Source organism: Oncorhynchus gorbuscha, linkage group LG22 (assembly GCF_021184085.1).
Source record: "Oncorhynchus gorbuscha isolate QuinsamMale2020 ecotype Even-year linkage group LG22, OgorEven_v1.0, whole genome shotgun sequence".
Lineage (NCBI taxonomy): Eukaryota > Metazoa > Chordata > Actinopteri > Salmoniformes > Salmonidae > Oncorhynchus > Oncorhynchus gorbuscha.
Genome location: NC_060194.1, coordinates 24,761,648 through 24,778,618, shown reverse-complemented (window position 1 = coordinate 24,778,618; position 16,971 = coordinate 24,761,648). Strand labels below are relative to the sequence as shown.

The 16,971-nt window shown below is 42.5% G+C and overlaps 1 protein-coding gene across 3 annotated transcripts in view; it reads left to right on the top strand.

Annotated features, from left to right (window-relative positions):
• Positions 1-16,971, top strand: part of LOC124009822 (dipeptidyl aminopeptidase-like protein 6) — a 175,603-nt gene that overhangs the window by 141,913 nt on the left and 16,719 nt on the right. For all 3 annotated transcript variants that reach the window (XM_046322013.1, XM_046322012.1, XM_046322014.1), the window contains exons 7-10: positions 3,869-3,950; positions 6,215-6,335; positions 14,821-14,975; positions 15,252-15,349. In XM_046322013.1, the coding sequence (XP_046177969.1) occupies positions 3,869-3,950; positions 6,215-6,335; positions 14,821-14,975; positions 15,252-15,349 (456 nt within the window). The remainder of the gene's footprint in view (positions 1-3,868; positions 3,951-6,214; positions 6,336-14,820; positions 14,976-15,251; positions 15,350-16,971) is intronic.

Here is a 16,971-nt window from a genome sequence, read left to right as displayed (position 1 = left end):
ATTTACATTTACATTTACATTTAAGTCATTTAGCAGACGCTCTTATCCAGAGCGACTTACAAATTGGTGCATTCACCTTATGACATCCAGTGGAACAGTCACTTTACAATAGTGCATCTAAATCTTAAAGGGGGGTGAGAAGGATTACTTATCCTATCCTAGGTATTCCTTAAAGAGGTGGGGTTTCAGGTGTCTCCGGAAGGTGGTGATTGACTCCGCTGTCCTGGCGTCGTGAGGGAGTTTGTTCCACCATTGGGGGGCCAGAGCAGCGAACAGTTTTGACTGGGCTGAGCGGGAACTGTACTTCCTCAGTGGTAGAGAGGCGAGCAGGCCAGAGGTGGATGAACGCAGTGCCCTTGTTTGGGTGTAGGGCCTGATCAGAGCCTGGAGGTACTGAGGTGCCGTTCCCCTCACAGCTCCGTAGGCAAGCACCATGGTCTTGTAGCGGATGCGAGCTTCAACTGGAAGCCAGTGGAGAGAGCGGAGGAGCGGGGTGACGTGAGAGAACTTGGGAAGGTTGAACACCAGACGGGCTGCGGCGTTCTGGATGAGTTGTAGGGGTTTAATGGCACAGGCAGGGAGCCCAGCCAACAGCGAGTTGCAGTAATCCAGACGGGAGATGACAAGTGCCTGGATTAGGACCTGCGCCGCTTCCTGTGTGAGGCAGGGTCGTACTCTGCGGATGTTGTAGAGCATGAACCTACAGGAACGGGCCACCGCCTTGATGTTAGTTGAGAACGACAGGGTGTTGTCCAGGATCACACCAAGGTTCTTAGCGCTCTGGGAGGAGGACACAATGGAGTTGTCAACCGTGATGGCGAGATCATGGAGCGGGCAGTCCTTCCCCGGGACGAAGAGCAGCTCCGTCTTGCCGAGGTTCAGCTTGAGGTGGTGATCCGTCATCCACACTGATATGTCTGCCAGACATGCAGAGATGCGATTCGCCACCTGGTCATCAGAAGGGGGAAAGGAGAAGATTAATTGTGTGTCGTCTGCATAGCAATGATAGGAGAGACCATGTGAGGTTATGACAGAGCCAAGTGACTTGGTGTATAGCGAGAATAGGAGAGGGCCTAGAACAGAGCCCTGGGGGACACCAGTGGTGAGAGCGCGTGGTGAGGAGACAGTTTCTCGCCACGCCACCTGGTAGGCGTGGCGTGACACACCTACTTAGTCTTTCTTTATTTTTACTATTTTCTACATTGTAGAATAATAGTTAAGACATCAAAACTATGAAATAACACATGGAATCTTGTAGTAAGCAAAAAAGTGTTACAGAAATCTAAATATATTTGATATTTTTGATTCTTCAAATTAGACACCATTTGCTTTGATGACAGCTATGCACACACTTGGGCATTCTCTCAACCAGCTTCACCGGAAATGTTTTCCAACAGTGGAAGGAGTTCCCACATATGCTGAGCACTTGTTAGCTGCTTTTCCTTCACTCTGCAGTCCAACTCATCCCAAACCATCTCAATTGGGTTGAGGTTTGGTGATTGTGGAAGACAGGTCATCTGATGCAGCACTCCATCACTCTCTTTCTTGGTCATATAGTCCTTATATAGCCTGGAGGTGTGTTGGGTCATCAAACAAATGCTAGTCCCACAAAGTGCAAACCAGATGGGATGGCGAATCGCTGCAGAATGCTGTGGTAGCCATGCTGGTTAAGTCTAGTTTAATCACAGACAGTGTCACCACCAAAGCACACCATCACACCTCCTCCTCTATGCTTAATGGTGGGAACCACAGATGCAGAGATCATCCGATCACCTACTCTGCATCTCACAAAGAGCCGACGGTTGGAACCAAAAATCTCAAATTTGGACTCATTAGTCCAAAGGACAGATTTCCACCGGTCTAATGTCTCTTCTTCTTATTGGTGTCTTTTAGTAGTGGTTTCTTTGCAGCAATTTTACCATGAAGGCCTGATTCACGCAGTCTCCTCTGAAAAGCTGATGTTGAACTCTATGAAAAACTTGAACTCTGTGAAGCATTTATTTGGGCTGCAATCTGAGGTGCAGTTAACTCCAATGAACTTATCCTCTGCAGCAGTGGTAACTCTGGGTCTTCCTTTCCTGTGGCGGTCCTCGTGAGAGCCAGCTTCATCATAGTGCTTGATAGTTTTTGCAACTGCACTTGAAGAAACGTTAAAAGTTCTATAAATTTTCCGGATTGACTGACCTTCATGTATTCAACTAATGATGGGCTGTCATTTCTCTATGCTTATTTGAGCTGGGGGCTATCTTTTGTATACCCATCTTACCTTGTCACAACATAACTGATTGGCTCAGATGCATTAAGAAGGAAAGAAATTCCACAAATCAACTTTTAACAAGGTACACCTGTTAATTGAAATGCATTCCAGGTGACTACCTCATGAAGCTGGTTGAGAGAATTCCAAGAGTGAAAACCTGCAAGGCAAAGGGTGGCTAATTTGAAGAATCTCAAATATAAAATACATTTAGATTTTTTTTAAACACTTTGTTGGTTACTACATGATTCCATGTGATATTTCATAGTTTTGATGTCTTCAGTATTATTCTACAATGTAGGAAATAGTAAAAATAAAGAAAAACCTTGAATGAGTAGGTGTGTCCAAGCTTTTGACTGGTACTGTATATAAAGAGGATGAGTAAAGTGATGGTGAACAACCCAGTTACCAATATTTCCCTGGGTTAGTTACAGTTGAAGTCAGAAGTCTACATACACCTAGGTTGGAGTCACTAAAACTCGTTTTTCAACCACCCCACACATTTCTTGTTAACAAACTATTGTTTTGGCAAGATTGTTAGGACATCTATTTTGTGCATGATACTAGTCATTTTTCCAACAATTGTTTAAAGACAGAATATTTCACTTATAACTCACTGTATCACAATTCCAGTGGGTCAGAAGTTAACATACACTAAATTGACTGTTGTGAAATCTGAGTTTAAATGTATTTGGCTAAGGTGTATGTAAAACTTCCGACGTCAACTGTATATCTTGTCATGTTATGTTAACACAACCTAATGAAACATTCTGGGAACCTTGTTAAGAACAGACAAAGTGTGTTCTGGGAACGTTCTTGCAACATCAGGTGATTTTATTTTTGCACCCTAAAAGAAACATTGTAGAATCATCTGCACAACTGGACAGTTTATGTTTTGGGAACATATATTTTGTGATGTTCCCACCAGACTGTTTCCCACACTGTGATGAAACATTCTGGGAACCTTTTATAAGAACATCAGTCAATTTTTTTCAAACAAACTTTTGGGGAATGTTTCTGTGGTGGTTGTTACAGATGTTGTGCATAACATTTTAGTGAATGTTAGAACCTTCCAATGATATTTCATCTAAAACATTTTTGTTAAATAAATATATTAGATGAAAAATGTTCTCCGAATGCTTTTTGGATGTTATCATCCTAATATTAGATTTAAAAAAAACTTAACTTGACCTTAATTGTTCTGGGAATATTCCTGGTGTCCTGGGTTGTATTGTCAGACACTCTGTCTGGCCTGCTTTTTGTTCCATATTTATACTTAGTATTAAAGTTAAGGAAACTTTTCTAGTGCTAAATTTAGCTTTGGATGATTGATTTTACCATTACAGAAGCAACCTAGATAGCTCACTGGAAGATTCCATGTATTTTTGTGCACAGTCTGAGGTACACACTCTGAAATATATATAATATGCCATTTAGCAGACGCTTTTATCCAAAGCGACTTACAGTCATGTGTGCATACATTCTACGTATGGGTGGTCGCGGGGATCGAACCCACTACCCTGGCGTTATAAGCGCCATGCTCTACCAACTGAGCAGCGGAAACACATACACACACACAGACACCATGACAGAGTGTGTGTTTTATCTCCACAGGGAGACATGGAGTCTGAATCCTCCTGAGGTACGGAACGCCCCGCTGCAGTATGCTGGATGGGGACCTAAGGGCCAACAGCTGGTAAGAGACCCCACACACATGTCTACACCCTCACTGTCTCACTGAAAAAAACACACATGCACACAAACGCGCACACACACACACACACACACACACACACACACACACACACACACACACACACACACACACACACACACACACACACACACACACACACACACACACACACACACACACACACACACACACACACACACACACACACACACACACACACACACACACACACACACACACACACACACACACACACACACACACACACACACACACACACACACACACACACACACACACACACACACACACACACACACACACACACCTCAATTACCAATATGTTCCAGCCTTGAACTTGAAACAAATGTTGATCCAGCATTTTGAAGGTATGACAAAGGGAGAGAGTTGACAGACACCGCGATAAGCCCCTCTATGCTTTCCCTTTCTCCACAGCACCACTTTGGATGTGATGTCAAAATGCTGTTACTATGGTTAAAACAACAACATTGTTGTTTTTGTGGGAAAGGAGAGAGGTCTTCTAAAAAGAGCAGTGTCTCTCACAGCTACAATATCTTTGTTGTTTTCCCTCATTAATACACACTTCCTCATTCACCTCATAAAACACAGCACTTTAGACATGACTAATTACAGAACAACAGTAATGGGCTGTATTCCCTTGTGTTTCTCCACTGACTTACCTTTTATTGCAAATCTGTAGGTTTTGTAATTGCTCTTATCATATCATTTGTCTACATTAGGCTACAGACACATTTAGAGGGAGAAGATATTCATATTTGAAGCTGCTACAATATGAGATTTCGTCGTCTGCCAAGTGAGAAAGCGGCTAAATTTGCATATGGTAATATAGTACCTGATTGGTTTATTTTTGTTTTGATGTTTATCTGCGTGTTTGGTTAATGAAGAGCTAGAGCTGTATGGGTGAACTGTCTGAGCCGATGTGTTTACCCTCACCTGATAATACCAGATAGTTATTCGTCTCCCATTTCTGGACGTAATGATTTTGCATATTTAAACCTGTCACAATTGTCAGATTGCCCATTATATGACATTGTATATGAAACGCGTGTTTGGATCCAGTGGTGCTGATTCCTCTGTCATGTAGAGTAATTGCCCATGGCTTAATGATCACAGCAGGATGCTTCTGGTTCCACACACACACACACACACACACACACACACACACACACACACACACACACACACACACACACACACACACACACACACACACACACACACACACACACACACACACACACACACACACACACACACACACACACACACACACACACACACACACACACACACACACACACACACACACACACACACACACACACACACACACACACACACACACACACACACACACACAAGCCTCATGTACAAAGGGTATAGAAAATGAAGAGAGTAAATCAATGTTTGAGAGTTTGTCTGATGGACACAGCTCAGATATAACCCTCTCCCACTGACACAGGGTGAAGTTGAAGGACAGGAGAGGAGAGTGGATTGACAGCAGTAGTCCCCCCCCCTCCCCCCTCAGCAGTAGTCTTCTTAATCCCTACTACTCACTATGGTACCATGGGCACAGTGGGCATACACCAGCAGTCCAACATAGCATCAGCAGCTTAACACAGTAATGCCAACCTCCCCACTCCTCACAACCTCCCCACCCCTGTCTGAACCAGTTCCCAGTCACCCAGAATGTGTGCATGGTTGTGTGTTTGTAGGTGTATGTGTGTGCATGGATGTGTGTGTGCCCCTTCAGTGATTCAGACGGCTACAGTACCTTCATTCGAAGCAGAGGGGTGTTTTGCTAACTACTCTATTTGTAGATGGAGTGGAATATGACCTCTAATGAAATCTGCTTCCTTTTATATCTGCTGTATTCAATGCTTTAAGGCATGTTTTGTCACTCAGTCCAGATTGGGTTGACGTGTCTATTTGTGTGAGTGGAAATGTCTCCAGGCTGAAGGATGGATGCGTGTTTTTAGTACTGAGTGAATGTCACACTGTGATGAAAATTGCCCAGAAGGAGTGTCAGTCTTTAGGGTTATACAGTTTTATTATTATAAGGTAGTAATTATGTTTTATCTACTGTAGTAATTATAAGGCAGCCATAGTGTCAAGCTGAAAAGAACGCATTTGAAAGCCTGGCAAGAAGCAAAAGCAAAATCTCTGAAATGTAATGGTACGATGCTGTATTCACTCCAGCGCCATGTCCCTTTTTTACCCAGATCTTTATCTTTGAGAACAACATCTACTACAGAGCAACGGTGGAGAGCAGGACCATTCGCCTGGTGTCCACAGGGAAGGAGGGAGTCATCTTCAACGGCCTGAGTGACTGGCTGTATGAGGGTAGGAGGACTACAAATACAGCATCACTACTGCATACAGAACTACAAATACTAGCTGGATAGAGAACGCTTGTTAGTTACACCCCAGTATTGCAGCGGTATTGAAACACAGGGCATGGAATCACAAATAAACCCCTCCATCTATGCTGTACAATGTTTTAAACAAGGATAAGGAATAATACAATCATAACAAAGAATAGAGACCATTTTGTTGCCATTTTAGTCATTTAGGAGACGCTCTAATCCAGTGCGATTTACAGGAGCAATTAGGGTGAAGTGCCTTGCTCAAGGGCGCATCGACACATTTTCACCTAGTCAGCTCAGGGATTCAAACCAGTGACCTTTTGGTTTCTGGCCCAAAGCTCTTAACTGCTAAGCTACCTGCTGTTTTTAAGATCAGTTTTTCCCTCTCCTCCAAGACAGCAGGCTATCTATGGGTTGTGTTTGTAAATGATTTCCTTTTAAAGACAAACATCTGGTTGCATTTCACTATCTTTGTCCCCAGAGCTCCCCTAGCTTGTCTCTGTGTTTAGGCAGTATTCATTCATTCATGTCTGCATCGCTGCAATCTGCGGCTGGCTGTCATCTACACTACTCTGCCTCCATTTGTAATGTGATATTAAATATTTCCTGCTCAATATTGTATGTGAGCTTTCTATAGATCTACCTTCTGTATTCATTTTTTCATTCATTTCTTTAACATTTTCCCCCATTTTGATTTGTTTTGTTGGCTGGCTGATGGTTTTAAAACTTTCGATGTAACCCCTTATATAACTTAATTACTGGATGGGATGTGTATGTTTTATAGTGTTTTGACTGAGTTTCATAACAGCAGGCTTAGGTTTAAGGTGAAGGTAGTACCTCCTCTCTCTGCTAGTCGCTGCAGTTCAACCACAGGGCATTCTTGATCCCAAATCAGTTTTTGAGAGGATTATAAAATCATTATAACACACTTGTTTACCCTAAGGTCACTCTATCACTATGTAGGCCCATAGAGTACCACATTATGAGTCATAATACGTATAAAACATAAAGGTCAAACAGGGAAATGGTTCCAATCATTTTTTCACCATTCACTTTGTAAATATCTCGAGGACAAGGTGACTTTTATCATTATATTTGCCTGTATTTACCCCCTAAAAATTAAATGCTAATTAGCTGCTAATGTGGCTATCATAAATAACTACAAATGCCAGGATGATCTGGACGAGACTACCAAATCGAGGCAAAATAAGAATCTCTGGATTAACTATCTAATGTTAGCTAAATGTAAAATCAGCAAAAAAAGAAACATCCCTTTTTCAGGACCCTGTCTTTTAAAGATAATTCATAAATAATCCAAATAACTTCACAGATCTTCATTGTAAAGGGTTTAAACACAGTTTCCCATGCTTGTTCAATGAACCATAAACAATTAATGAACATGCAACTGTGGAACGGTCGTTAAGACACTAACCGCTTACAGATGGTAGGCAATTAAGGTCACAGTTATGAAGACTTAGGACACTGAAGAGGACTTTCTACTGACTCTGAAAAACAGCAGTTACACCAGGAACACACAATCCATCCATCAGGGCTCAGACTGTCCGCAATAGGCTAAGAGAGGCTGGACTGAGGGCTTGTAGACCTGTTGTAAGACGGGTCTTCACCAGACATCACCAGCAACAAAATCACCTATGGGTACAAACCCAACGTTGCTGGACCAGACAGGACTGGCAAAAAGTGCAGTCGCTGACGAGTCGCGGTTTTGTCTCACCGATGGTGATGGTCGGATTCGCGTTTACCATCGGAGGAATGAGCGTTACACCGAGGCCTGTACTCTGGAGCGGGATCGATTTGGAGGTGGAGGGTCCGTCATGGTCTGGGTCACAGCATCATTGGACTGAGCTTGTTGTCATTGCAGGCAATCTCAACGCTGTGCATTACAGGGAGGACATCCTCCTCCCTCATGTAGTACCCTTCCTGCAGGCTCATCCTGACATGACCCTGCAGCATGACAATGCCACGAGCCATACTGCTCATTCTGTGCCATGGCCAGGGAAGAGCCCGGATCTCAAATCTGGTGCAGTCCATGAGGAGGAGATGCACTGCAGTACTTAATGCAGTTGGAGGCCACACCCACCAGATACTGACTGTTACTTTTGGTTTTGACCCCCCCCATTTCTGTTAGTCACATGTCTGTAGAACTTGTTCAAAACTATAGTTTGTTAACAAGACATTTGTGGAGTTTTAATGACTCCAACCCAAGTGTATGTAAACTTCCGACTTCAACTGTATCCTCGAAACACCGGCTTCAAGGGCATTATCACTTTTATACAATGGGTAACCAACATATTAAAATAATGATTTACATATTTTCAATAAAACTGTTATTTTGATTAATGTATTCATACTATTTCATCCTTCCACAAGATATAGTCCCGACACAAATCTAGGGTTGCTACCAAAGCCGACTGGTCATTGGTTGTATTGGTTTGGTTGCCAGAGACGCGACCCTGTCGTTTTGGGTCTGACGATTCTTTTTGTTCTATATATATATAGATGTGACCCAGTCATTCATTTCTAAATGTTCCATTGCCATACTGGCTGGCAACGTTCTTCCGATCAGGAAGGAGACACGTTCTGTCTCATTGGGGCAGTCCATCAGACTGCCAGATGGTGAAACATGATTCATCACTGTTTCTGCTGCTCCAGAGTCCAATAGCGGCGAGCTTTAAACCACTCCAACCGACGCTTGGCATTGTGCAGGGTGATCTTAGGCTTGTGTGCGGCTGTTCGGCCATGGAAAGTCATTTAATGAAGCTCCCGGCAAACAGTTCATGTGCAGACATTGTTTCCAGAGGCAGTTTGCAACACTCACTACTGAGTTACAACCAAGGACTGACAATATATACATGCAACATGCTTCAGCACTCGGCGGTCCCGTTCTGTGAGCTTGTCTGGCCTACCACTTCGCAGCTGAGCCGTTGTTGCTCCGAGAAGTTTCTACTTAAGCGATAATGCCAAAGAAGGTGTTTGGAGGACATATTGGCACGGGTGTTGTTGGCAAACCGAGAGTCGGAAGTTTACATACACCTTAGTCAAATACATTTAAAGTTTTTTCACAATTCCTAACATTTAATCCCATTAAAAATTCCCTGGTTTACGTCAGTTAGCATCACCACTTCATTTTAAGAATGTGAAATGTCAGAATAATAGCAGAGAGAATGATTTATTTCAGCTTTTATTTATTTCATCACATTCCCAGTGGGTCAGACGTTGACAAATGCTCAATTAGTATTTGGTAGCATTGCCTTCAAATTGTTTAACTTTTGTCAAACGTTTCGGGTAGCCTTCAATAAGCTTCCCACAATAAGTTGGGTGAATTTTGGCCCATTCCTCCTGACAAAGCTTGTGTAACTGATTCAGGTTTGTAGGCCTCCTTGCTCGCTCAGGCTTTTTCAGTTCTACCCACAAATTGTCTATGGAATTGAGGTCAGGGCTTTGTGATGGCCTCTCCAATACCTTAACTTCGTTGTCTTTAAGCCATTTTGCCACAACTTTGGAAGTATGCTTTCGGTCATTGTCCATTTGGAAGACCCATTTGCAACCAAGCTTTAACTTCCTGACTGATGTCTTGAAATGTTGCTTCAATATATCCACATAATTTTCCTTCCTCATGTAGCCATCTATTTTGTGAAGTGCACCAGTCCCTCCTGCAGCAAAGCACCCCCACAACATGATGCTGCCAACCCTGTGCTTCACGGTTGGGATGATGTTCTTCGGATTGCAAGCCTCCCCCTTTTTCCTCCAAACATAACGATGGTCATTATGACCAGTTCTATTTTTGTTTCATCAGACCAGAGGACATTTCTCCAAAAAGTACAATCTTTGTCCCCATGTGCAGTTGAAAACCATAGTCTGGCTTTCTTATGGTGGTTTTGGAGCAGTGGCTTCTTCCTTGCTGAGCGGCCTTTCAGGTTATGTCGATGTAGGACTCGTTTTACTGTGGATGTAGATACTTATACCTGTTTCCTCCAGCATCTTCACAAGGTCCTTTGCTGTTGTTCTGGGATTGATTTGCACTTCTCACACCAAATTCATCTCTAGATGCATAGGGCCAACTGTAAAGTTTGGTGCAGGAGGAATAATGGTCTGGTTCGGGCTAGGCCCCTTAGTTCCAGTGAAGGGAAATCTTAACACTACAGCATACATTGACATTCTAGATGATTCTGTGCTTCCAGCTTTGTTGTAACAGTTTGGGGAAGGCCATTTCCTGTTTCAGCTTGACAATGCAACCGTGCACAAAGCGAAGTCCATACAGAAATGGTTTGTCGATCGGTGTGGAAGACTTGACTGGCCTGCATAGAGCCAACTTCAACCCCATCGAACACCTTTGGGATGAAATGGAACGCCAACTGCGAGCCAGGCCTAATTGCCCAACATCAGTGTCGAACTGCCTGACCTAAAGAACCTAATGTTCTTGTTGCTGAATTGAGGCAAGTCCCTGCAGCAATGTTCCAACATCTAGTGGAAAGCCTTCCCAGAAGTGTGGAAGCTGTTATAGCAGCAAAGTAGGACCAACTCCATATTAATGCCCATGATTTTGGAATGAGATGTTCGACGAGCAGGTGTCCACATACTTTTGTATGCATGTAGTTGCATAATATTTGTATGCCACTAGTGTTATACAGTGACTCTTGAACTGCAGAACTTGATTTATGTTTGAATGTTGTACATTTGATAAATTGTGTTCATGCAGGGCTACCTTGACAAAGAGGCATTGGTCTCAATGGGACGCCCTGCTAAAATAAAGGTGAAATAAATCAAGTAAAATAAAATCTCAGAGCAACATCATCAGACTGGTGTGTGTGTGTGAGTGTGTGTTCCTCTCCCTGTCTTACCAGAGCAGAATGATTGGTGTGAGTGTGGTGTAGTATAGTAATGAGACAGGTTTATCTTCCAGCCATGCAGGACAGGAGTGATTGTCACGCAGAGCAGAGAGAGTGTCAGAGCAGAGAGAGTGTCAGAGCAGAGAGAGTGTCAGAGCAGAGAGAGTGTCAGAGCAGAGAGATTGTCAGAGCAGAGAGATTGTCACACAAAACTGACAGCGCAGGGCATGGATCTCATTTCAACACCTCAGTGCCGATTTATCACCCCAGACGTGTCGCGACAGGAAAAGAGAAGCTGTCTGTCTGTCTATGGGGTTATGTATTGGAATAGGAAGTGTGTTATTGATTGGTGATGTGGAGATATGTGCACTGGATCGAAGCAACAAGTTCCTTTGATTGGCATTAGGCTACTGTGCATAGTAAGCATAATACTGTATTTTCACATTCAGTATATACAGTGCCTACACACACACACTGACAGGTATTCATATAACACTTTAGCTTTTATAATAAACTAATGTATTTACAGTTTACTTATTAGTTTCTAGGGCGCAAAATGTGCTTCAAAAGTAGCTTGAATTCATATAGGCCCAATATAGGCTGTATTTCAATTAAAAACATCTTGTTTTTTGGTGCTCCACATTTTCAAAGTGGAAGAAAACATATAGACATTTTTCTAGTAGACCATCTGTCTCTCCTTGAGGGCTGTGGAGATCTGGGTCATGGTCCTCATGCTGTCACCATGACCACACTGAGACTGATATAATACAGTAAGTAACCAGACCCACTGAACTCGGAACTCCTTCACCAAAGCTCTGAAATGCCAGGCCAGTTTCAGCAATATTTCCTCCCATTGATTATCAGTGGGTCAGCAGAGAGCACAGCTCTTTCAGATCACCTATACCCTGCTTCGACTCCTCATACAGATGGTATTTTGCTAAGCATCAATAGATTATGTTGGATATATGCTGTCATACTGTACTGAAGATTGTGTTGAACATTGTCCTTTGAGAGCATTCAATCAGTTATTTAATGATCCATATCTCATCCCTAGAGAGGCGAACGACGAGTCAACATGATTGTCAATGTATGCTGGTCTTCATCGTCCTTCATAGACCATCCTCATCCTCTGTCAACTGAAGTTGAGTCATATTGTGTATGTCTCAGGGAAAGGCTGCTGTTTGTACGATTCCTTTGATAGGAAGCTTTCCCGGAAGGTCTGTGCTTCCACCTGGTGGGCTTTTGTGGATTATATTTGACTGGGCATATAACTCCATTCATTTAATTACCTATCTTGTCCTTTTCTTTACCTCGGTTTTCAAATGACCTTCTGACATGCACTCTCCACACCTGATGGATGATAAAGAAATACATTGACCCAGAACATAATCTGACATTCTACATCCCTCTGTATCTCTGTCGGTAACCCTGCAACATATTTCATCAATAGCTATGAGTAATGGACCTCCACCCCAGTGACAGTACAGTAAATGGGTGCCATAAATCAGAGACAGGCCACAACACATCTGCTCCATCAGCATCTGTTTACTGTGTTGTGTGGTGGAAATAACCTTTATCAGCACACACAGCTAATTAAGTGACTTTGAGATATGATGACATACAGTTGAAGTCGGAAATGTACATACATCTTAGCCAAATACATTTAAACTCAGTTTTTCACAATTCCTGATATTTAATCCTAGTAAAAATTACCTGTCTTATGTCAGTTAGGATCACCACTTTATTTTAAGAATTTGAAATGTCAGAATAATAGTAGAGAGAATAATTTATTTCAGCTTTTATTTCTTTCATCACATTCCCAGTGGGTCAGAAGTTTCCATACACTTAATTAGTATTTGGTAGCATTGCCTTTAAATAGTTTAACTTGGGTCAAACGTTTAGGGTAGCCTTCCACAAGCTTCTCACAATAAGTTGGGTGAATTTTGGCCCATTCCTCCTGACAGAGCTGGTGTAACTGAGTCAGGTTTGTAGGCCTCCTTGCTCGCACAGGCTTTTTCAGTTCTGCCCACAGGGTTTTGTGATGGCCACTCCAATACCTTGACTTTGTTGTCCTTAAGCCATTTTGCTACAACTTTGGATGTATGCTTGGGGTCATTGTCCATTTGGAAGACCCATTTGCGACCAAGCTTTAACTTCCTGACTGATGTCTTGAGATGTTGCTTCAATATATCCACATACTTTTCCTTCCACATGATGTCATCTATTTTGTGAAGTGCACCAGTCCCTCCTGCAGCAAAGCACCCCCACAACATGATGCTGCCACCCCTGTGCTTCATGGTTGAAATGTTGTTCTTCGGTCTGTAAACAATTATTGGAAAAATGACTTGTGTCATACACAAAGTAGATGTTCTTACCGACTTGCTAAAACTATAGTTTGTTAACAAGAAGATTGTGGAGTGGTTGAAAGACGAGTTTTAATGACTCCAACCTAAGTGTATGTAAACATCCGACTTCAACTGTATATACTGAACAAGAATATAAAACAAAACATGTAAAGTGTTGTTCTCATGTTTCATGAGGTGAAATAAAAGATCCCAGAAATGTTCCATACGCACAAAAAGCATATTTATCTAACATGTCCTCACCAGGGTCTTGACCTGACTGCAGTTCGACGTCGTAACCGACTTCAGTGGTAAAATGCTCACCTTTGATGGCCACTGGCATGCTGGAGAAGTGTGCTCTTCACCGATGAGTCCCGGTTTCAACTGTACCGGGCAGATGGCGTTGTGTGGGCAAGTGGTTTGCTGATGTGAACAGAGTGCACCATGGTGGTGGTGGGGTTATGGTATGGGCAGGCATAAGCTACGGACAACAAACTCAATTGCATTTTAGGGGGGGACCAACGATGGCAATTTGAATGCACGGAGATACCGGGATGAGAACCTGAGGCCCAATGCACGGCCCCATGTCACAAGGATCTGTACACAATTCCTGGAATCTGAAAATGTCCCAGTTCTTCCATGGCCTGCATACTCACCAGACATGTCACCCATTCAGCACATTTGGGATGCTCTGGGTTGACGTGTACGACAGTGTATGACCGTGTGTCCAGTTTCCCGCCAATATCCAGCAACTTTTTACCGCCATTGAAGAGGAGTGGGACAACATTCCACAGGCCACAATCAACAGCCTGATCAACTCTATGTAAGGAGATGTGTCGCGCTGCATGAGGTGAATGGTCGTCACACCAGATATTGACTGGTTTTCCGATCCACACCCCTACCCTTTTTTAAAGGTATCTGTGACCTACAGATGCATATCTATATTCCCAATCATGGGAAATACATAGATTAGGGCCTAATGAATCAATTTCAATTGACTGATTTCCTGTATGAACTGTAACTCAATTGACTGATTTGACTGATATGAACTGTAACTAAAATCTTTGAAATGGTTGCATGTTGCATTTACATTTTGTTCAGTGTACATCGTATCAGTAAACAACAGACTATTAGCTTTGTTATTAATCTTATAACTATCTTGGAAACCTTATAGTCTTAAAGCCTGCCTTGAAGATGAATGGATGTTATTTATCACCATATTTTTTATACAGTGTGATCCATTGTTCATTGTTTATGGGGTTTGTTGTTTCAGAGGAGATCCTTCAGACCCACATAGCCCATTGGTGGTCCCCAGATGGTCTCAGACTGTCCTACGCCACCATCAATGACACCCTGGTGCCCAAGATGGAGGTCCCTATTTTCACTGGCGCCCCATATCCAATAGGGCTGGAGTACCATTACCCCAAGGTAAATCCCAGAGACAGCCTCTTGTCTCTATTCTCTCTCCTCTTTGTCCTACGCTGCCCTGACGTTTTTGGGTGAGTGGTATTGAATGAGTACCAATTGTTGTTGTGCAGATCGTCTCTGGTTCAAACCCAGGTCAGAACAGAAAAGGGATAAACTCTTCTACAGAGTTGTGTGGATCTGACAGTTGACTTCACACAGACAAAAAGGATCCATGTAGATACCGTATAACCCACTGAATGATATGATTTCTGGCGTAACCTGTCTCTGCCCCTGCAGGCTGGGGAGGAGAACCCTGTAGTACACCTGTCTGTAGTGAGTTTGAACGGCCCCCTTCACACGGTGGAGATGAAGAAACCAGACGACCCCAGGATAGGGTAAGTGTCTCACTGACTGAATGACACAGTTGCACGGTTCAATATAATCTTTATTATCCCATAGGGCAGGGATCATCAACTAGATTCAGCCGTGGGACAATTATTTTCTTTAGCGCATGGTCAGGAGCCGGAACAAAATTACAAATCATTTGTAGACTGCAAATTGACCGCAAGAAGCACATAAATAACTTTTGACTAAAACATAATCATTTCAAATCTTGCTTACATTTGTATACGATCACAGATACAGTATCTCTCTATTATGCGTGGGAATACTTTGGAACACATTTCCACAATTAAAATCACTTGGAGATGATTTCCTGGTGTTTTTACAGTCTTTTATATCCAACTATATAAACACAGTACCAGTCAAACGTTTGGACACACCTACTCATTCAAGGGTTTTTCTTTCTTCTTTTTCATTTGACTATTTTCGACATCGTAGAATAATAGTGAAGACATCAAAACTATAAAATAACACATATGGAATCATGTAGTAACCCAAAAAGTGTTGAACAAATCAAAATCTATTTTATATTTGAGATTCTTCAAAGTAGCCACCCTTTGCACATTCTTGGCATTCTCTCATTTCAATTAACAGGTGTACCTTGTAAAAAGTTCATTTGTGAAATTTATTCTCTTCCCTTAATGCGATTGAGTCAATTAGTTGTGTTGTGACAAGGTATGAGTGGTATTGTCACGCCATGACCTTAGTATTCTTTGTTTTCTTTATTATTTTGGTTAGGTCAGGGTGTGACAAGGGTGTGTGTGTTTTTGCCCCTGTCTAGGGGTTTTGTATGTCTATCAGTGTTCACTAGTCTAGGTTTTATGTATGTCTATGGTTGCCTAGATTGGTTCTCAATTAGAGGCAGCTGTTTATTGTTGTCCCATATTTAGGCAGCCATATTCCTTGGGTATTTCGTGGGTTATTGTCTGTGTCTGCACTTATCATATATAGCTTCACGTTCGGTTTGTTGTTTTGTAAGTTTGTTTGTGTTCTTCGTTTCATTAAATAAGAAGATGTATTCATCTCACGCTGCGCCTTGGTCTCATCCATACAACGAACATGACAGGTATACAGAAGATAGCCCTATTTGGTAAAATACCAAGTCCGTATTATGGCAAGAACAGCTCAAATAAGCAAAGAGAAACGACAGTCCATCATTACTGTAAGACATGAAGGTCAGTCAATCAGGAAAATGTCAAGAACTTTGAAAGTTTCTTCAAGTGCAGATGCAAAAACCAACAAGCGCAATGATGAAACTTGCTCTCACGAGGACCGCCACAGGAAAGGAAGACCCAGAGTTACCTCTGCTACAGAGGATAAATTATTTATAGAGTTAACTGCACCTCAAATTGCAGCACAAATAAATGCTTCAGAGTTCACGTATCAGACACATGGACACCAATAATAAGAAGAGACTTGCTTGGGCCAAAGAACACGAGCAATGGACATTACTGTTTGAAATCTGTCCTTTGGTCCGATGAGTCCAAATTTGAGTCCAACCGCCATGTCTTTGTGAGACACAGAGTAGGTGAACGAATGATCTCTGCATGTGTGGTTCCCACCGTGAAGCATGGAGGACGAGGTGTGGGGGTGCTTTGCTGTTGACAGTGTCTGA